The sequence below is a fragment of the Ictidomys tridecemlineatus genome, chromosome 5 (genome assembly GCF_052094955.1).
Source record: "Ictidomys tridecemlineatus isolate mIctTri1 chromosome 5, mIctTri1.hap1, whole genome shotgun sequence".
Taxonomy (NCBI): domain Eukaryota; kingdom Metazoa; phylum Chordata; class Mammalia; order Rodentia; family Sciuridae; genus Ictidomys; species Ictidomys tridecemlineatus.
In genome coordinates, this window is record NC_135481.1 from 22,742,358 (window position 1) to 22,765,462 (window position 23,105).

The 23,105-nt window shown below is 33.2% G+C and overlaps 1 protein-coding gene across 3 annotated transcripts; it reads left to right on the forward strand.

The window, feature by feature from the left end:
- The first annotated feature begins 399 nt into the window (after positions 1–399).
- Bnip2 (BCL2 interacting protein 2) lies at positions 400–23,091 on the forward strand. 3 transcript variants are annotated; one of them, XM_013359893.4, is made up of 13 exons: positions 400–620; positions 983–1,111; positions 5,631–5,737; positions 6,665–6,732; positions 7,683–7,859; positions 9,638–9,814; positions 12,288–12,390; positions 13,022–13,153; positions 14,634–14,720; positions 14,819–14,917; positions 15,466–15,501; positions 18,308–18,355; positions 19,861–23,091. In XM_013359893.4, exons 3-13 carry the CDS (start codon positions 5,688–5,690, stop codon positions 19,883–19,885), a joined length of 1,002 nt encoding a protein of 333 aa, XP_013215347.2. In that variant the 5' UTR covers positions 400–620; positions 983–1,111; positions 5,631–5,687; the 3' UTR covers positions 19,886–23,091. The 3 variants fall into 3 exon arrangements, with proteins under 3 accessions (XP_013215347.2, XP_013215342.2, XP_013215352.2); XM_013359888.4 differs by lacking the exon at positions 983–1,111; XM_013359898.4 differs by lacking the exons at positions 983–1,111; positions 15,466–15,501 and having other exon boundaries at positions 401–620.
- Positions 23,092–23,105: the final 14 nt, after the last annotated feature.

Consider the following 23,105-nt stretch of genomic DNA (forward strand, 5'->3'; position numbering starts at 1 on the left):
ACATTTTGGGAAGCACTGCTGTCAAGCGGTTCACACTGGGGAATATTACCAAACTCTAAGGATTCCTCTAATGTCCAGCTCTCCAAAATGAAGCATCGGAAATTTTTCCTCCCTTTATCCATTTTGTAATGCACAGTTATTGTGACGATCAATAGAGACAAGCAGAAAAAAAAAAATGCCTCGTCGCAACTGCAGGCCAGCATCCCAGCTAACAGCAAAAGCCGAGGAAGCACCGAGAGTCCAGTGGTGCGTCCTAGCCACCAGCCCCACCAGCTGGAACGCAGAGCGAGCGTGCGCGCACATGCTAATTTAAGCCTGCGACCGCCCAGGAGGCGGGGCGACGCCGTGGGTTTCAAAAATGACACCACGCCTCCGCTTCCGCCTGCTGCCGCGCCTAGAGAAGGCCAGGAGGTAGTCACTTCCGCTGGGGCATCTCACTGCGTCCGGGTCAGCTTCTGTCGCCTCTTCTACAGCTGCGGCCGGGAAACGGGGCTGGGTTTTCTACCGCTGACTGAGGGGAGCGGGCTCCGCTCTTTGCCGCCTTCTGCGACCTGGCCGTCAGCCCCACGTCGCCGGCCTGGAGGGGCGAAGAGGACGAGGGGGCCAAGGCTTCCTCCGGGGTTAGTGCGGCCTGGGAGGACCCGGCACTGCGAGTCCGGGCTGGGAACAAGCCTGGGGGCGGACGCCTGTGGGGCGTGTGCCCACCGCCCCCCGGGGAGGGGAAACCCAGTGGGGTGTGCGTTGTAGGGGGCGCCTCGGAACCTGCTCCGGAGGTGCTTTCCGGATCCCCGCCCAGCCTAGGTCCCCGCCCTGGGTTCTGCTCGCGCTGGCCAACACCCGCTCCCTGCCCCCACCCGCCTCCTGCTTTTCCGTTTAATGGTTGTCCCTGAGATGGAATCGTCCCTCTTCTCTACTCCCGCCCCCTCCGCCACCCCAGCCTTGGTGCGCTGACGGACAACTTTGGTTCCTTATTTATGACCAGCGTCAGCCCAGGTGCAGAACAAAGAAACTTGGACTTCTGGTGTGCCTCACACCCTCGGGGGATAGACACGGAAACAGCATAAGTAACCAGGGCTTTAATAGATCTTCTGGGAAGCTAAAACAAATATAGGTGTGTACATGAAAAGCTGAGTCCTGCGTGTTTTCACCACCCCTTTCTTGTTAAAATATCTAGGAAAAAATGGTTTGGATTTTCTCGAAGTATAATTACTAGACCAGGTCATATTAAGTCAGAAACATATTTGGGTCTTTATTAGGTTTCTTTGAAACTTCTTTTGTCTGTCCTGGCAACTCTGAGGGCACTGCTTTTGTAGTGCTCCATCAAGGTAGTCATGGTGCCTCCCATTAGTTGAATGAAGTGTGTCTTTGCATTTTAGTGTTGCTTTTTTCATCCTCAACTTTGTTTGAATTAGGCTCTCTTTTTCCAAATGTTTGATTTTGTATTTACAGTTAAATGTATCTTTCCAAATGTTTTATAAAAATTTCTGCAATTGTAAAAGAAATTATGTAATTTGTGAATGTGTAAGCTTTCGGAAGTCATAGCCAAAATCACCAATTAAGTTCCTGCAAACTAGTAGTTTTTTGGTTATATTGTACATTTTCTCCTTAGATCTTGTCATTTACATTCTCTCTTAACTCTTATTCTAGTCTTCATAATAGTTTCTAGTGCAGCCTAATATCTTGGGCATGTACAGGAACTATTACAGACCCACCCTCTGTACATGAAAGTTAAACTAGCTTATCACAAAACAAAAAAACTATTATGGTTGTTAGGCATTACAGGACTTTTGAAGCCAAGTGTAACCAAATCTGGCATTACAGATTTATTCTGTATAAAGTTGCCAGTGAACTGGAGACAGTGTACTATAATAGAAATAGTTCTGGTCCATATCTGGGAAGGAGGGTGTGTTGTCATTTGACTCATATAAATAAGATAAAATGAAAATGATAATACCAATGTTTTATACCTTACAAAGTTGTTGATTGAAACATATGAGATGAAAAAACAAAAGTGGTTAGTAAATGTGAAAAACACTCTTTGGGACAGTTGTTCTATCCATTGTATCCATTGTAGGCTGATGGAGTGATAAGGGGGGAAGGCATCCAGAAAGTAAGAGTGTGTGTGTGTGTATGTGTATACACACATGCGTACATCTGATAAATTCTCTTTGACAGGATAAAAAGGTATCTCATTAACCTTACATCTTATGAAGCAGAATAGTAATATTTCAAAATTATAGTTTTATATTATAACCAAAATTATAACTCTGTTACAGGTGTTAGATTTTAATGTTTTTAGAAGTATCAGAGCGTCTCTAGCATATTCTGCACACTGAAAATTTAGTAAATGTAGGTGGCATAACTATTCTGCACTTTATTTCCACACTTATATGAAATGTCAACACCACTCCACAGTTTTTCTTTAAATTTTGTGTTAACATTTCTGATAGAGATCTCATTGCATTCTTAGAAACCTACCTGATCCCAAGGGGAGCAATGGCAGGCATGTCTTAATGATCTTCATAAATATGCAGGCTGTTCATTAAAAAGTGAATACCAATATTTTAGAATGAAATATTTTCTTTTAAATGGGTAAGTAAAAGACTTATCTGGGTTTTCTTTCTGCAAGCTGTAATTGATTTCAGCAGAGATGGTCATTACTTGCACCTATTCTAGAAGCAGTGTTAAACTACGTAATAGTAAAGTTGCTGAGTACAATTATAAGTTATAGTCTATACAGTTCTAAATATGATCTTAATTTTTAATTTTTGCTTGTTCAGCTATGCGTGGAAATTCCCTTCTGAAGCTATTAGAAGGAAATCCATTCTCTCCTTGATTTTTAATCTCACTGATGTCAAAGACTGAAATTCATTATTATGACCTCCACAGATACCTATCATAAATAAGGATATGCTATCACTACCACCAATCTATTGAGAAATCAGATTATTTCTATTGTATTAGGTTATTTTCACAAGTAACATAGTAAAGTATTATTTCCCCATTCTCCTTTAAAAAAGAGAAATCTTTGAACAAAAAATGGGAAACAACCACAGTTAACTTGTGAGTCAGCAATATCCTGATTTCCTTCAAAGTGGTTGTGCTTACATTAACTCCTTTCTTGTTTGTTTCCTGCTCTTACAGCTGCTTGGTGATAAAGTGCTTCCAAGAACAGTTCTCTGAATTGTTGAAATTGTTTTTATCTACCTAATGTACTGTTCTCCTAAAGTTCTTGTTGAAAGGTGGAGTTAATCATGTTTCTCACTCTCATATTCTGTTGAATTAGCTTAATTAATTAACCATCAAACTAAATGTCCATAACAGCATAACTGAGATGTATTAACATTACATCATTCAATATTTTAGAGTAAAAGTTGAATACGTAGGTTGAAATAACTGAAAGACTTGGCTTTCTGTGTTTAAAGGAGCGTTTTGCAAGTGATAAGCTTGTTCAAGTGGTAAATTAGCTACAAGACTTGGTTTTTCTTCTAGATTTTCACAGTAGAAATATTTCTTCTTACAAATAAGGAGTAATTTTGCCAACAGAAATTTATATTGCACATATGTGGGTTCCTACAAAGTATTTTCACTACATTTTTGAAGGGTAAAACATAACAAGAATCTTATTTAACAAGCAAAATAATCCTAAGGCTGAACAACAGTTTTCTATCCAGTGTCATACCTTACAATTAAGTATTTTTCCCACTTAATATTTGTAGGCCTGAAATGTGCCAAGCAGTGTTCTAGGAGTTGGGAATATATTGATTGCAACTTTCAGTAATTGAGTTATTTTGTAAATATTAAATATTTTCTGATTATTTGAACTATTTGAGAAAGATAAACTAGCTTATCCTAATATTTTTTTCCAATTATAGAAAAGTGAGACAAGATAATGGGAAGCATCTCTGATTATATTGAATTTAGAGAAATATATTTGTTCACTGTAGAGCAAGTACCAAAGACTTGAGAAAACATTAAGAAATACAGCAAATTAACCATCTAGAAGAAACTAGTCTTTTTTTCAATTCATTATATAAACAGAAGGGGTTGTTTGGTAAGTCAGTTGTGTCCCCACTCCCATTGATTCTCATCCTCTTTACAGAATAAGATTATTGTCAGAACGAAATCTATAAAGTCATCATTGAAAATGGATGTTAATACAGTATAGATTATGTATTAGAAACAGAAACTGCTAAATAAATCAAGATCATTGTATTTTAAGTCTTTTTTTTTCCCCATTAATTTTTCCAAATTGCCTGGCTCATTGTTTTCTCAGAATTAAAAATTCCTTATTCCTGTACATAATAAACTAATTTTTCCAAGCAAATATTTTTGTGAGGAAAAGTCAGCATCTGCCATTTTTTTCTGTGCCAGTGAGTAGGTCTTCAAAAACGTAAAACCTTTTGAGAATGTTTGAAACCTTCCTCTGGATGTGTACTGGAAGACCCTCTCAGTCTTGACTGACAACAGAATTTAGTTTAACATGTGAAGTTTAAAACATTTAAGAAATCTCCATTGTAATTTTGTTGTCCTGGAACATATGCTGTTTTTGGTATGACTTACTATATTCTTTGAGTATTGTAATGACATAAGGTGAACATAAAACAAGACCGCATCTTTTAGAAGAACAACTGGTATAACTGGTATCATTTATTTTATTTGAAAAGTACTTTTTTAAATTATACCACATAGTTTTAAAAAAATCAAGTAGTGTAGAAAGGCTTATTATGAAAACAGTAAAGACCTGCTATGTTATGAATCTTTCTCCCCATACCACCCTCTTTCCTCTTCTGTTGGCATCAGCTACTTGTTAACTTTGTTTTTAGTACTTCTAGTCATGTTCCATGGGTCTTAAGAAATATGTTACTGCTGTTTTTTAAATAACTTCATCTACTGATTCACTTTAATGTAAATGAACTAAATACTTACATATACCTCATTGCCTGTATTTGTCACTGTTTTTGTTGCACTCTTTACCAGCCACTTTTCATGACTTCTATATCTATCAACTTACTCCATCAACCAAAGGGAGGATCTCTAGACTCACTGTAAAATGAGGATGGGTGGGGGGAGCATTCATGCCCTTTGTTAAAAAACTAAAATAAAAGTCTATAACACAAGTTAAAATATATAATTGCTTACAGTAAAATACCACTAAGTTCAGTCTGAAAAGTTACACTGTGTGAAAAAACATGGTATACATAGGAAGCAGATCAAAAGTTAGTCTAATTCTGTTTACTGGACAAGTTACTAAATAGACTGATTCAAGAATTGTGGCATCAAAACTATAAAGAAAATATAAATGGTAGCATACTACTTGACTCTGCTGAATCTTTTGAGTATAAATATTGTTTACTAGTGTTCAATTTCTAGAATCAAGCTCTATCTTCAATACTAGGGATTGAACCCAGGGCATACTAGACAAGTACTCTACCACTGAACTATACCCAGTCCTGTATTTAACTATAATTTCTTATCTTACCTCAATTTTTTAATGCAATTTAAATCACAGCTTGAGACACAATTTGCATATATGCAACTGAAAATTATATTAAGGTATTAGATTGCACCTTTACAGCCAATAAATATGTGAAGTGGAAATTAAGTTATTGTCAATTTTTTTTTCACAGGACATTGGCTCTCTGGATTATCAGGAGTCAATAGTTGACATTGAATCCAGGCTGAGAATGGAAGGTGTAGAACTGAAAGAAGAATGGCAAGATGAAGATTTTCCAATGTGAGCATTGCTTTTTGATGAAAACAAATGTAGAACAAAACTTCAGAATTTTTTTTTGAGATGTTACTTAATGAATATTAGGTTTTTTTTTTAAAAAAATAGTATTAACAAGGTGGTTATTAAATACTGGGAATTGAAAGTTCCTTTGCAGTAGTTGGGAATGATTCTCTTCTTCCATCTCAACATATATGTAATTTTTATTTTTCTTAACTGTTTTGATCATTTAAGTTTCAAAATATTTCTCTAATGAACAATATTTTAATGTGGGATTTTTAGAACTCGAATATGAGAGGCTTCTAGGAGAAGGGAGTTTTAAGTTGTTTGTAAGAAAAAAACTTAGTAAATAAATAAACAAGGATCTTCTGAATCATCTGACTAGCCCCTTTGACACTTTGCAAAGAAAGGCCTTCTATTTAAATGATGCTTTTTGTGCCATCATGATCAGAAAACATACTACCCAGTAAGGTACCTTAGCAATTGGCATATGGACATCAGGAGCAGGTGGGAGAACTGAGTCATTTTAGCACATGATGATGATAGTAATTTGGAAATGCCAAACTCGAACAAATTGTAGCCAGCATTACCATATTCTCATTGTGAATAAGCAAGTAGCTTTGTTATGTGATGATCATGCACCACATCATATTTATCCATTTGGATCGTTTTATGATTTCTTTAATAATTTTTATGTCTTATAATTGGATAAGAGCTGTTGAATAAAGAATTTATATATACTTTTATGTGTCACAGACATATAAGTAACCCCAACAGAATTTTCTAAAAAATTGATTTGTAAATTACCAAATCTTAAGAAACAGCATTGTTCTGTTTTCCATGTAATTGTTCCTATAAGCTTTATTTTTAACAGATCTTTAAGCTTCAAAAAATTTTAATTTCTGCATTAAAGAGTATGTTTGTGTCTTCCAGACCTTTACCAGAAGATGATAGTATTGAAGCAGATATACTAGATGTAACTGGACCAGAGAGCCAGCCTGGTAAGAATTTGATACCTGTACTGCCAATGGACTTGGTGTTATTTTTAACATATTTCTTTATCAACACAAAAACAAACAAACAAAAAAAACGCCACAATGAGCTTTTACTCCATCCTAAGGAGCCAAAGGATAAATTGAACATTGAGGAAAACACTTTTGAAGTGCATGGGGAATTTAACCCTCAAAAACATAATCCTCAGGGCTGGGGATGTGGCTCAAGCGGTAGCACGCTTACCTGGCGTGTGCGGGGTGCTGGGTTCGATCCTCAGCACCACATAAAAATAAAATAAAGATGTTGTGTCCATCGAAAACTAAAAAATAAATATTAAAAAATTTTTCTCTCAAAAAAAAAAAGACAATCCTCAGTTTTTAGAAGTTTTTGCAAGTAGGAGGAAATAGGTTTTTAGTGGTAAAGGTGACTGCGAAGTCTGTCTGTTACTTAAAAAGACATATATACCCCACTGTTTTCTTGCCAATGATATAAAAGCAATAGTGATGAAATTGGGTAGGTTGGCCCATGCCTGTTATCCCAGCTACTTGGGAAGCTGACGCCAAAATATTGCAAATTCCATAACAGACCAGACAACTTACTGAGACCCTTTCTCAAAAAATAAAAATAATCTCATTGGTAGAACACCCCTGAGTTCAATCCCTAGTACCACCAAAAATTCCAGGTTTGGGGCTGGGGTTGTAGCTCAGTGGTTAAAGCACTTGCCTATCACATGTGAGGCACTGGATTCAGAATTCTCAGCACAACATATAAATAAAAAATACATAAAGGTCCGTCGACAGTTTAAAAAAATTTTTTTCAAGTTTCATAAATCAGTGCTTGGGGATTTTGTTTAATATTGTTTTTCTCAAGAATAAAGTGGCTGAAGTGTTTCTCTTTTAACTTTATCATCTGAGCATTCCTTCTACTATTGTTGTGTGTGTGTGTTTTCCACTTTCAGGCTTACTAGAAGTTAATGGAAATAAAGTAAGAAAGAAACTAATGGCTCCAGAGATTAGCTTGACACTGGATCCCGGTGATGGCTCTGTGTTGTCAGATGATTTGGATGAAAGTGGGGAGATTGACTTGGATGGTTTAGACACACCATCAGAGAACAGTAACGAGTTTGAGTGGGAAGGTAATTGTTTTACTGCTTAGCTGATCTTTTTATTAATGAATGTTTATCTTTACATATATATAAGCACATAGACACACGTTTTTGCAGTTGTATTCTCTTTAGGAAATACTTGATAAGCCTTAAAATTTTGTTCATGAAGCCTACTAAAACCCATGTATTAGAGGATTTTGTTCAAAATATGTTATTCTTTTCAGTGTTTGTATATTTAAGTTAAAATTTCTGCAAACATCTGAATATTTTATAGTGTTTAAAACTCTTTGTAGTAGATTATATATGTAGCTGTATTTTCTTCATAATGCTCAATTTTTGTTTCTTTTTATCAGCATAAAAAAATATTGCTGGATAGTTAGGTCTTTTTCAGTTGACCAAGTAAGGAAAAAAATCCTTCCAAGAGACATAAAATAAGGAATGTGCTAAAAGTGTGGAGAGGAAGTTCTGAAGGGAGACTTAGGAGGGTGATTTTAAAGTAGGTTGCCTGGGTAGTGCTCTACTTTATGAAATTACCAACTTGAATTAATATATACTCTTAGCCCCCAAACCTGATATTTATCATTTTAATTATTTAGAATTCAAAGGAATTGGCATGTGTTTTGTTTTGCATGCTTTCTTGAGTTAAATAATTGTTTTTTTATTTATATATAACAGCGGAATACATTATAATTCTTATTACATATTTTTATATAGTTAATAATTTTTATATCTATTTATCTTTAAAGTGATTTTTTTTTCAAAGCAGTGTTTAGCAGTAGGTATTTTATCTGCAGTGAAGGTGATATGCTGTGTCTTTTGTTCTTCTTCCCTGTTTTACTGGTTCAATAAGCAGTCCAGTAACAAGCAATATTTTATAAGATACTGAAATAGTTTTCTGCCTATGTGTTTTGTCTCTTCTTTCTTTAATGCTGCTGTAGTCATTTCCTGGAAGGATATTTTCGTTAACAGCTTTGTCTTGGAAACAAACAACTAACATGCAGTAGGTTTCCCCTCCCCCCATCTTTTGGTAAGGACTATGATACTAAAATTTTGAAAATCATTATTTCATTAAAAATCAGCTACTGCAATCTTGAAATATAAATTACATCTAATCGTTGATGCTTATGCTTTTGCTAATGGTAATTTAAATAGACTTTTGCATGTATTCTTCTTAATATTATAAATACTTTTCTGCTTCATAAAACTGATCAAATGAGAAATGATTATTGAGTAGTTAACCACTTTCTATCTGGTATTACAATTTGGAGGAAATAATTTATGTGTTAAAAAAGAAATCAACTCTCAGTTACTTGAAGTAACCTGTGGTAGTAACTGTCTTGGACAGTGCTATCCGTAAGAGAGATCTGGAAATGCCTGAAGGGTCAATGTATTAAAGACTCATATGGCTCTATGAATTGTCTTTCCTGAACTTGTTGATAGACATTGCACTGTGATTAACTGTCCTTGTTGAATTGGGCAATAAAAAGTTTTATAAAACTGTGATTCCCAAAGGAATAAATGGCCTTAAATTAAAAGCAAGCCTTTTCCTGTATTATGGAAGGGATATTTCAAATTCCACAGACAGTGTAGCAAAAATTCTCTGCATGGTGGCATCCACCTTTAGTCCCAGTTGCCCAGGAGAGGATTATTTGAGCCCAGGAGTTTGAGGCCAGCCTGGACAATAAAGACCACATCTCAAAAGAAAAAAGAAATCTCTAACTAATCTAGATAGTGAAGTGGTTAACTTATAACTTGATTTTTATTATAGAAATAACAATTTGTGATTCAAAACCCTTTTATTTTGACAGATGATCTTCCAAAACCCAAAACAACAGAAGTAATTAGGAAAGGCTCAATCACTGAATATTCAGCAGCAGAAGAAAAAGAAGATGGACGACGCTGGCGTATGTTCAGGATTGGAGAACAGGACCACAGGGTTGATATGAAGGCAATTGAGCCCTATAAAAAAGTTATCAGTCATGGAGGTAAAAGTTACTGAAGTTTGTTCAGATTTTTTTAATGCAACATCAGAACTCTGTATGCTTTCAGAAAATATCCCCAGAGATCTTGCATAACTTTGAAAACATAATAAATATTTCTCATATTGTTTTAGGAACATAACAGGTTTGAAGTAAAAGGATAAAACCTACATTTAAAAATTGTTAACCAAAAAACCAAATGCCAAATGTTTTCTCTGATATAGGGAGGCTGAGTCATAGTGGGGTTGAGAGGGGGAGCATGGGAGAAATAGACAAATTCTAGAGAGGGCAGAGGGGTGGGAGGGAAAGAGAGGAGGCATGAGGGTAAAAAAGATGGTGGAATGAGATGGATATCATTACCCTAACTACATGTATGAAGACACAAATGGTGTGAATATATTTTATATGCAACCAGAGAGATAAAAAATTGTGCTCTATATGTGTAATATGAACTATAATTTATAGCATTATGCTGTCATGTGTAACAAAATGAATTAATTAATTTTTAAAAATTATTAATATATGCATATAGTAAGTTCAAAATACCAAAATAAGTGCAGTGAGAACTATTTCCCATCTGCCCCTATCTCTATACCACCTAAAACAGGGAGTTTATTAATTCTCCCCTTTGTATGCATTTATAATTTATATAGAATAAAATGCTGTGATCTTAAGTATATATGGTTCAATGAGTTTTGACAAATACTTACATAATCACATATGCCCACTCCTGAATATATAGAACATTTTCATTGCCCCATAAAATTCTCTTAATAACCCTTTCCAATGAATTCCCCCTCTCTGGTAACCACTACTCTAATGTCTACCCCTGTGATTAGTTTTGCCTATTCTAGAATTTTATGCAAAATCATAGTATGCATTCTTGTTTACCACTCTTCTTCAGCATGTTTTTAAGATTCCTTCATGTTCTTGCACACATCTTTTTTACCCCCACTGCCAGGTATTGAATACAGGGATGTTATACCACTGAATTACATCCCTAGCCCTTTTTATTTTTTATTTTGAGACACTCTTACAATTTCACTAAATTGCCCAGTATGGCCTGGAATTGAAATCCTCCTTTTCAGTCTTCCTCGTAGCTAAGAATACAGGCATTCACCACCATGCCTGGCTATAATTTATTCTTTTATATGGCCAAATACTAGCCCATTGCATAAATGAATTACATTTATTTATCCATTTTCATTTTGATAGTCATGTGTATCACTTCCAGTTTGGACTATGAATAAGACTACTTATGAATATGACTGTTGATGAACATTCTTATACAAATTTTTTCTTGGATATTAGTAAAACTTGGATTGATATTAGTAAACTGTAACTCTTAATTTACCTTAAAGCCCTTAACAAACCATTTAGCTTTACTGGAGAACTAGCTCATTCTATAATTTTGTAGAGCATCCATGTTGCATATTTATGGGGTATTCAAAAATAATAAAGTTTAGTTCCTTCCCTTAGGAAATTTTCTAGTCAAATGGGACAGCTAGGAAAGTACAAGATCCTGTCAGTCTGACTGTACCACATACAGAAGTTAACCTGGGTACTGTGTAAATAGTGCCAGAAAGTCAGAATGCAAATCATTCTATAGAGCACATCTTGTTTCTTTAAATCCTCCTAACACTGGACAGAGGCATACAAGCTGATTTTATTTTCTACATAGAATCATTTCTGCTTGATTTACTTTCTGCCAAATGCTTTCCCCTGCTTATTTCTACAGTCTTCATTCATCTGAAAGCAAATCACTTGAATATTTGCAGTAATATTCTTCTGCCTAATTTAATCTTATTCAGATGAAGGAAACAGGATAATCTGAATCAGGAAGTCCAACATGCATTAATTCAGCTCATTGGTAGAAATAAAGTTGTGAGACCTGCCTTATGATTTAAACCTAATATCTTTCAAAAATAGCACTTTATTTTTTATACAGAAAAATAATTATATTGGACAATTACACTTAATGTGTTTTGTAATTAAGGAATTAGGAAAGTTAGTGAAGATTCTAATGTTCTTGAAATGTTCAGTCTTTTCAGTTCATATTAAGAAACAATAGAAATGATGGTTAAAGCAAAAATATTGTTACTGAATACAGCTTAATATCTAAATATTGCAGTTGAAACACATTAGTACCTTTTTTTTCCACTGGGAATTATGTCAGAGATATAATTCTTTCTTGGTTCTGATCTCCTCAATTCTACAAAACATTAGGCATTGTTTTGTGTAAAGTGGGTGTTTTCTAAAACTCACTTTTAGAAAACACCCACTTTACCTGTTAAGTTGCATAAAATGTTTATTTCAGATGTTGTCTTTTGGGATTATATCATGTTATTTGCCTACTTGCTAAAATATGGCTCTTTAACTGTGCTAATTGATTATTTTCTATCAATCATACTGATGTCCTATAAAAAAAATCTTAAGAGTAAAATCATGCTAGTGATTTTGTCTTTGATTTCTTTTTCAGGATATTATGGAGATGGATTAAATGCCATTGTTGTGTTTGCTGTCTGTTTTATGCCTGAAAGTGGTCAACCTAACTATAGATACCTGATGGACAATCTCTTTAAGTAAGTATATCTTAAAATGTTTAGACAGAATTCTGACTCTTTTAAGTCATTGCTCTTTGGAATTATGAAACTATAGTTTTCCAACTCAACAAAAAGATTGGCATTTTTTAAATTAGAAGGTATATCTCATATCTCTTCCAACTTCTTTATATACATCTGAGGATAAATAAATATAAAAAAGTGACTTTCCTCTTAGAATCATATGGCTAAATTACATTTACCCATAGAAGCCTAATGTAATGAGCTGACTCACTTCTTACATTTCCAAAGAGTTGTTCTATTTCTGAGATTATTCTGGGTGCAGTTTTTAAAATGTATTTGTGAAAAATTTTAAATCATATACAGAAAAGTATATCAGATCTTCATATATAAGTCACCCACTTCAGCAATTACCAATTTAGACTTCATTCCTAATTCTTTCCCCACTGTTCAATTTTGAAACAAATCCCAAACATCATGTCATTTAATCTATAAATATTTCAATATTTATATCTAAAAAATAACTTGGTTTTAAGTAATTATAATGCCAGCTAATGCATCAAGTGGGAGAGAAGGGAATTGTATAATTTGTAGAACCTAGTTCAGTTTTACACAGTGATATTTAAGAGTTAAACTTAATTTATTTTTGCAGGTATGTTATTGGCACTTTGGAGCTATTAGTAGCAGAAAACTACATGATAGTTTATTTAAATGGTGCAACAACTCGAAGAAAAATGCCCAGTCTGGGATGGCTCAGAAAATGTTATCAGCAAATTGATAGAAGGTAACAAAAACTGAATAATTTTTACAGATGGCTTTTATTCAGTTAAGTTTTATATTTGATTCCCACTTAAAAATACTCTGTTTCTTGCTGGGTGCAGTGGCACATGCCTGTAATCCCAGCAGTTTAGAAGGCTGATGCAGGAGGATTACAAGTTCAAAGCTAGCCTCAGCAAACTTAGTGAGGTCCTGTCTCAAAATAAAAAAAATAAAAGTGGCTAGATGTGGCTCTGTGGTTAAGCACCTCTGGGTTCAATCCTTGGTATCAGAGTTTAAAAAAAAAAAAAAATACTATAGCCACTTATTAAGTGTTAATTTCATAATATGTCTCTATTTTCTAAAGACAGTATTTCCCAATGTCATGTAGTAAACTAATTTTGATCTGTGCCATAAAGAATAATTCTTTAAACAAACTGCTAAGATTGCACTTTATTATCCCTCATACCATTTAAAACACTTTACTACAATTTACGTCTTGGGAAAAGATGGAGAACCTAGTTCTTTTCCTTTTAAATTTTGAGTGTTTCCTTATTTATACTTCTTAGTATGTTTTATGTTCCTTAAAGGTACTAGTTTTGCTCTAATTTTTCTTTGGAACAAATTCCAAAATATACGTAGAGTATATTATCTCAGGAATTAGTTGTCTGTGCTAATGAAGGAACTTGAATCTTCCAATTGGTTTAACTTGCTATGGTTAATTCAACTCAGATCCATTAATAGGTACCTAAATTTGGCATTGGTTCACACTGGTAATTAAATAAATATATATGTATTTGATGATCACTTTGTGTGAAATATGCATGATAAATAAACATTTTTTTAATTAAATATTTATTTTTTTAGGTGTAGATGGACACAGTACAATGCCTTTATTTTTATGTGGGGCTGAGGATCAAACCTGGGTCCCACCTGTGCAAGGCGAGCACTCTACCACTGAGCCACAATCCCAGCCCGATAAATAAACATTTTTAATTTGGTTGTTTAAAGAGGTCTTGTATAATGTCTTTAATTTTTAGTCACAATAAGTATACACATTAGATGTGATTCGTGGTTCTCCTCCCACTTCTGCCTGCACAGAGTCTTTCATGGTATTGAAGAAATTAGTACCAATTTCTCCCTAGTCTTGAAAAAGAAAAATAGTTTGCTTTTTATGTTCTATATTAGTCTTTCCCTGTTTGACAAGTTCTGAAGACCAGTGAATGAATGCTAGGAGACACTTAATAACATTTTATAATATATATATATATATATACACACACACACACACACACACACACATATATTTGGCCAAATGAAATAATTTTTTTTTCATAGCAGTAGAAGGGAGCCATCATAGTTCAAGAATGTTTTGTCTTTAAAAGTATTAATACATAAATGAGAACTTTTGGGGTGATATTTTTCAGTTATTTTGTATAAACTGGCACATGTCTTTAAAAGCATTATAATTTGTAGAAAATTTATAATTTTTTTTTCCTTTTTTCTAGGTTACGGAAAAACCTAAAATCCCTAATTATTGTGCATCCCTCTTGGTTTATCAGAACACTCCTGGCTGTTACAAGACCATTTATTAGGTAGTTTTATTCATGTAGAAAAAAATTCCTTATTTAAATTTCTTGTCAGTACTCATAGTCAGAAATATTGAGGTAATTGTTTTTATTTTTTTTCATAGCTCGAAATTCAGCCAAAAAATTAGATACGTCTTTAATTTGGCAGAACTAGCGGAACTTGTTCCCATGGAATATGTTGGCATACCAGAATGCATAAAACAGTATGTTTTGTTTTATTCCTTTAATTGTATTGGATCTTTATATTTTGATGTGTAAGATAATATTTTTCAATATTTCTTACTACACATATTTTATAACAGCTTTTTAAAGACTGGTTACAATCTAAGAGATGATTTCCTGATAGGTTAGTACTAAAGAACATTCCCTGTACTTAAACATGTTGCTCTCCAAATTTGAGTAAACTCATCATAGCATTTGAAAAATCACATTGCTAAATAAAAAATAAATTATTAATTAAATCAGCCTAACCCTAATACTTATCAGTGAGTGGAATTTGTTCTGTTTACCAGATTCACTTATTTCCATCTAGCTTCTAAAAAGAATTGGTATAAGTCTAATCTGAGGTTTGGTCTTTTTAATATGTCTATGCCAGATTTATTAAGTTAATTTTTACCTACTACATAATATGTTCAGTTTTTTTGGTCTTTCCTAGAGACTTAATATGATTTCATTTTTAGTCTGTTTTGTTTGTTTAAGTTTTTGTTAATCTCATAATGTGTATTTACTGAAGTAACTCTTCCTTACTAAGGTATGAAGAAGAAAAGTTTAAAAAGAAACACAAAAGGTATATGCACACCTTGACTGGGTTGCATCTAGACTAGTCCATTTGCATTGCACAGACTAACTCTTCTTTATTGGTTGGTTAGCTTGTAGAGAAAGATAATAGCACTTGTAAATATAAATACATCCCAACATCCAAATATAGAAAATCCAGAGTCCTAAAATTGAATGATTGGATTCACCCTGTTTTAATACCAAATATAATGCCAGTTAGTAATTAAAGCCCTTCTTCTTTTGTTACTGATCTGAACACTATTGGTGAAACCACAGAAATTACTGAGAATGCTATTTAAAATAACCAATACTTTTAAGATTATCTGTTTCATTCCTTTCTTTAAATCTTAGTGCTTTGAAATATGTATGCAAACTTCCTTAAGTAATCAAATTTGTTTCTTGGGGTTGATTATATTTGCAATGCAAATACTCTTTAGCTAACCAACATTGATTTCCTTGTATGCTTAAATTAAATAGCCTGCTAACCAGTCAAATTGTACATGTGGTAAAGTACCTAAAAGTTCAATGTACCATTTAACAGTTAAACACTCTGCTTTCCATTTTAAATTAAATTTTGAATACTTTTGCTTTGAGCATAACAAACTGTTATCTGTTAATATCTTGGCATAGAAGATGAAAAGGCAAGGTATAAAATAGTTACCACTTTATAAAGTAGTTTAGAAAAGTAGATTTTGGATCTAATTTGTTAGATCTAATTAGATCTAATTTGGATCTAATTTGTTTATAGATTCTTAAAAAAATATTTACATTAGCAAAACATGGTTTAATAAATCTTCAGAATTAAGATGAAAGGTTATCATATATGTATTAATCATTTTGACAAGCTAAACTGGATCCACCTATAAGTAACGTACTGGAACATTCTTAATTTTGAATATATTTTCAATTCTTTTGTTGAGAATTCAGTTGACCATGTGATATAGGTTTATATTTCTCTATGACACTTTGCAAGAGTGTGGTCAGTGTTTATATATCATGCTGATTTCTCATTCCTTTCTTAAGCATTGCTTTGCATTTGCCGGACAAGTGGCTGGAATTTAAAATAAAATCTATAATCGTAGAATGTTTTGAAGCCAGCTACTTCCTGGATTTTAAAATGAATTGCTTTTGTTGAAGAAATGTGCTGTATGATATCTTTTTTAAAGTTTTTAGTGTTTAATCAACTATCACATAGTTTCAGTAGCAGAAAAAAAATGGGACTCATACTTTTTTATTTAAATGCATTATTTGAAATCTATTGCTATTATTTTGATTTTGTTTTTCACCTTTGTTTGTGTCTAACCTTAAATAATAATATTACATATATCTTAAGTAACTTAATTTTTATACAGAGTTTCTTTAGCCTTAAAAAATAATAAATCATTATCAGTTTGAGAATAATAAAATTCAATTTTAATACAGAAAATTGTTCTTAAAGTCAAAATAATGGCTAGGTATGAGACCTTATGTAAGACAATATCTCCATGTAAAGTATTGGTGTTTAAAAGGGTATTGAGTATTGTGAATATTGAAGTACAGCAGTTTTAAATGTCTCAGATGTTTCTTTCAAATAACTCCATGCCAGTGTGGCCAGGTAGCTAGGGATTGTAAAACTGTTTCAACAGCTTAAAAATAAAATAATTATGATTATCAGATCTTTCAAATATTTATAAAGAATATTTTTAAATGTTAATCCAGTTTTACAACAGACCACAGCTTTTTATTTGTTTGGTACTGGTACAGAGCTACACCCCCAGCCCATTTTTATTTCTGAGACAGGATCTGGCTAAGTTGCAGAGGCTGGCTTCAAACTTGGGATCCTCCTGCTTCAGACTCCCAAGTCTGTAAGTGTATAGGCATATACCACCAAACCCAGCCAGGCCAGAGCTTTTAGATCTGATTCACTAATATTCAGGTGATCATAGTAATGGTCCTAATGATCATAGTACTGGAAACAAGTATGATAATCTCTTCCTGCATCATACCAGATTATTTTAAATGTCCCCACATAAGTTATTCAAATTACTACATATATGAGAGTAATAGACTGTTGTATATTGTCTTTAAAGGGTTGTCTAAAATTATGCAATAATTATGTAATCCTTCAAATTTCCATGTGCCTAAATATTTATACTGCCTCTGTTCAACAACCACTCATCTCTAATTTAGAGATTTTTTTTAATGTACATTTAGGTATTTCTTGGTTTTAAATTCTTAACAGTTTCTTATTATCAACATAAGTGAAAGACATTCACAGTGTACCAATAAATTTTGGAGAATGATTAGGTTTCAATAAGCATGCATTTTTTGCTGAACTTAAGATCATATAATCATTTAATGATGATTTAGTGGCTTTAGTGACACTTTAATATTTCTTTGTGAATCCATGACGTCAGGCATGCTAGGCAAGCACTCTACCACTGAGCTAAACCCCCATCTCCCTTCATATTTCAGTAAATAAAATCTTTTTTGAGGGAGTTATTTTTCATGTTGCCAGTCTCTTAGCCCTTGAATCCCTGCTGCAGCCACACTATGTCATGAACTTTTAAGGAAGTTTATGAGTTTGTATGTAAAGTATTTTATAGTCTTTGAAGAAACTGTAGTCATGTTTCTTGCCAGTGTCCTGTCTTTTAAAAATTCTCTTTTCTGGTTGGGGAAATAATGTTTGGTAATCTTTTTCTGTGTCTGCTTCTTTGCACAGCTTTGTTGTTGTTGTTTTTTTAACAGAATAATATTCTATGTTAAAAGTAGTTACTGTTTTTAGAAAGGTTTGTTTAGTTACTGGTACCTCATTTTCTGTATATTTTGTTGAACAGAGTTGATCAAGAACTTAATGGAAAACAAGATGAACCGAAACGTGAACAGTAAGTTTGGCATCTAGTTCAAACAAGACTGAAGAATGTGCTGATGAAGCAATGCTCTCTTTTGCATTTATAATGCATTTATTGGCTTACATTTTTATGTAATCTGTTACAAAATTGACTTTTTCTTAATGGACTTTTGTACAAGGGGCTATTCACTGCTGTATTGGTTTGCAAATCTCTCGAATTTAGCTCTTTAATGGTTAATTATATTGTAATCATTTTGTATTTTATATTGCTAATTAGCAGAGAACTACACTTTATAAAGCAGTTTTTGCATTTGTTTATTGAGTGATGATGCATCTTTAGTAAAATATTTATGTACCTAAATGTCAAAGAAATAATATATATTTTTATGTTTTTGAGCAAAATTTTTTAATGTATACCTATCTTGTAGAAGAATAGGCAGGTAAATAAGATCATGATTTTATAAAGTACACTTTAGATGTTTTGATTTTGTAAATGGTTGAATACATTTCCTGGGTAACTTTAGAAAATTAAGTTGCTCTAAGGCAAGGGTCAGTTAAACTGATTCTCTCAAATATCCAAAGATCATGTACATAATTTAAGTAGATAGTACCATCCCAAGCTTTTTTTTTTTTTCCACTTAATGTATATTGTTCCTTAATTCAGAAGCACAAATACAAGTGCATTGTACACTTTTTCCTCTGAAAACAAGTCAAAAAGCCATTTTTAGAACTAATAGGTTAGAAGTTAGGGTTTGTACATATGTAAATATGGGATATTTTATCTTCTGGCCCAAAGTCAGAATTGTTATAAAAATTTTTGGATTTGTTCACTAATGTGAAATAAGCTGTGTGTCCAGGGTATCACTCCCCAGAATTCGTGTGAGTGCTTTGTAATATTGCAGAGAATGTGATGAGTAGTCACTGTCACAATTTCTGTAGAAACGGGCTGCTTTTTAAACTGCTCTCACTGTTGGCACTTTTCCAAAATACTTCCATATCAATTATTTGAACTCAGTAGTAGTTTGACCTAGTCAAGTATGATGTACTTTCAAGTTTCTGTTGAATCGAGTTTGACAATAATAGACAATAATACTGTAAGTTAAGTTAATTTTGTATGTCTTAGAGCATCATTATATTGCACTGTTTGGGATGAAATATTTGATAAGTATGTAAACTCCTTGTTTCATTTGGTAAGTACTATTATATTGAAATAAATTGTATTTGTGCCTCCAAACAGAGCTTAATTAACCACAGAATCATTCTAAAACAAGTTTGTCCAGAATTTTCATAAACTTGAGTGACATATACTTAGTAAATTTAATATTCTCCATATTTAAAGGTCATGCTGTCCACCATGTCCTGTAAGCTATTTTACAAAAAGAGAAGGGTAGAGTAGCAAAATTGAAGATTTGTGCTTAGCTTTTTAAGATTTATTCTCTTTTGTACTGATCATACAATCATGGCTTTACCATTGTCATTTTTTTAATATAAAGTTTCTGCTATAAAAGGGGATTTTCCTTTACTTTTTGTCCTCATCAGTCCTAAACTTGGCATGCTGACTTAAGTCCAGTTATGGGAGATGCTGGAGGATTCCTTGGATGAAGCATTCTTCAACAGCCTTTTGACTGGGATCCAGCAGCTCTAGACAGATCCTTTATTAATGTCATTACAATGAATTAAGCCAAAACATTATTCTTGCTGAAATCTTAGAAACACTTTGTATTGAAGAAATAAACTGACAATAATCTATTCAGGCATTCCTTCAGAATTTGGGGATTATGAATAAAGATGTTGGATTTAATTGTGGTTAGATAACACTTGTAGACAATTTTAAATAGTCTTTCATCTGTGTGTCTCAAAGTGGACTGGGCTTTTTAATAGATGGTTTTGCACCACATTAAATATTTGGCTCTTCAGTTTCAAAAATACATAATAATTTTCACTCAATTCTTTTATTGTGTTTATTAACTTATTTTTGCAGAAATTGTTCCTAAATATATATATTGTTGCAAAATGGTCTGTTTCAATTTTTTTTAACAACAGAAGTAGCCTATTTGCTGTCAGAATATTAAAATTCAGAAAGAACAATGACATTTTTCCATATTTGATTTTAATTTCCATTGCTGATTGATGTGAAAGTACTTATAATTTATTAACTTTCTGCCAAGGTCATGGAACTAACTTAACTGGTTTGAATATTCTGTCACTGGCTTTGGCTCTAAGTACACCTTTTTAACCAAAAGTTTCTCTTAAAAAAGTATGAGGTAATTTGATCCTCTATTCTGCTTTGATTATAGTACTAAGCAAGCACCAAGGAGAGACATGATACCAACCCTACATTTAAGCTTTTAATAGTCTAACTCAAGGGGTTAGGAGGAGAAATGAAATAGGATTCTAATGGAGACAACCAGTGTTATTGAAAAGAAGGGAAACCTTTATAAAGGAATAAAGATTTAGCTGTTATCGGAGATGCCATTGAATGTGTCTCTCCTAAGGAAAGTACTATATATATGGCAGCTGATTATTTGTATCCAGCAGAAAACCTATGAGCTATGCACAATGTATGAACAAGACTGGATTGAAGGAGGATAAAGCCGGTAAAACCTACAAATAGAATCCATATTTTCCTCTGCTTTTTCCTTTTCATATAGAAGCAAGTTTGAATCCTGGCTTAGTAAGTAGAGTGCTCAAATTAAAGTTTAGAACCATTATTTCTGGTTTTAAATTTGATAAACCTTAGTTTTCCATAAGGGACATCACACTGCACTGAATACTGAAATCTGATTAACAAATAAATATAGCTAGAATTTCATCGACTGCAATTCTAGAATTAAAAAAGGTAAAGAGTTTGTCTCTTAATAGACTTCTTTATTAAACAGTATTAGCTGTTTTTATGAGTGCTCAAGAGAATTTGGAAATGTGTTTGATTTAATGTAAAAGTGGCTTTTTAAATTTCTTCATTTGATAGTTAAATTAGCATTAGAACTTAACTAGTACAACAAGCCAGTTTCTTGATGAGGTTAGTAATATTGTACGTAAGATGACACAGTACCTTCAGCCTTCATTTTTCTGTATGCTAAATAGAAAATTGTTAACATTGCTCAATCAGATTGCAGGCCGAGATAGGATGACACTAGAGATTGGCTACACCATTCCATTTTGTTTTCATGCCTTTTTCCCCATGTACTTGAAAAATGGATTACAAATAAATCTCAGGAATGAAGTAAATGAATTAATGTACTTAAAAGGCCTGTTTTGCAGTAGGAGAGGTTTTTTTCCTAATTTTTTAAACTTTATTTCATTTATTTATCTATTTTACGTGGTGCTGAGGATCGAACCCGGTGCCTCAGACGTTAGGCAAACGCTCTACCCACTGAGCCACAGTTCTATCCCGGAAGAGTTTATCTTGTCATAGGGAATGGGAATGGTGCAGTTTGAGTTGCTAGGAGAAAGTGTGGAGAACTTAGTTGCATGAGAAGGCTAACTGGGGAGAAAAGTGAGGTACTATCTACTGGATATTCTAAATTAGTACAAAAGAATTACCTGGGGGAACTCCCCTTCCTGAGATTCTGAATGAATTTAAAATCAGATCACTGGGGAGGCCTAGTAATGTAACTTCTTTAAAGTCCTAAATGGTAATTGAAAATAGTTTGTTGAATAGTAAGGAGTGACTAAAATTTGAAAGGACAGCTTTGTTTCAATTATATATTTTTTTGAGAACTAAATGAAAAATGAACAACAAATTAAGCACCAGGTGAAAATCAAAAGAGTTAATTGCTTTCACATAACTAAAGTGTGACATGCCTTTATGCTTCAGATAACTATCTTACAAGACATTGTACAAATGATTAAAATGTTTGCATCAGTATTTTTCTACATTTTCACAGTTTGACAAAGAAGAAACTTGAAAAATAATTACCAGCTGCTACTCCACACTTTTTGAATATCAATGTAACAGTTGCTTAATTGTTTACATAAATTTAGCTAGTAAGTAATGGTGTTTCAGAGTCACTGATTGCAAAGTCCTTGGGGCACTCATTATATTCATTGGAATGATTCAGTTTGTTAGATACTAATTGACTTTTTGATATAGTTCAAAATATTTTTAATTACCACAAGTTCACAATTTAATGTGACCTTTTCACTATTAAGATCATGATCTCATTATCTTTTTTTTTTTTTTTTTTTTTTTTTGTGGTGGTGCTGGGGTTTGAACCCAGGGCTTGTGCATGCTGGAAGAGCACACTACCAATGAGCTTATCCCCAGCCCAGGATGATGTTGACTAGTTTAGTACTGTCATTTCACAGTGTGAGAAATTCAGTTCTGAGGTGTATGTGCAAATTGGTGATGTGTTTCAGGTGAGAAATAACTCAGTTGGTCGTGATTTGCTAAGAAGATGTAATATTTTTTTTTCCTTTGACTTGTTAGGAGTACAACAACTTGTGTCCTGATCTGTTGCACATATTTTTGCAACATGCATGAATTTAAATAAATTAATTAGAATGATTGCATTTGTTTTTCATTATGCTACCATTTTTTTTCACTTAAATATCTAATTTTCAGATACTCTTCTTTATGTAGTCTGGTACTTCCTATTCTTTTGGGAGTGAAAAATTCAACCAGCTTTAACATTTAAACTATAATTAAATTTTGCGTTTGATCATTTAGAATTACTTTAATTAATAGGGAATACAAAGATGAGACAGAACAGCTTTGTTCTGGGAATGAAAATGGCATAAATAAAAATAATAATAAACCTGTTCAGAGTTTCCAGTTTGTCGCG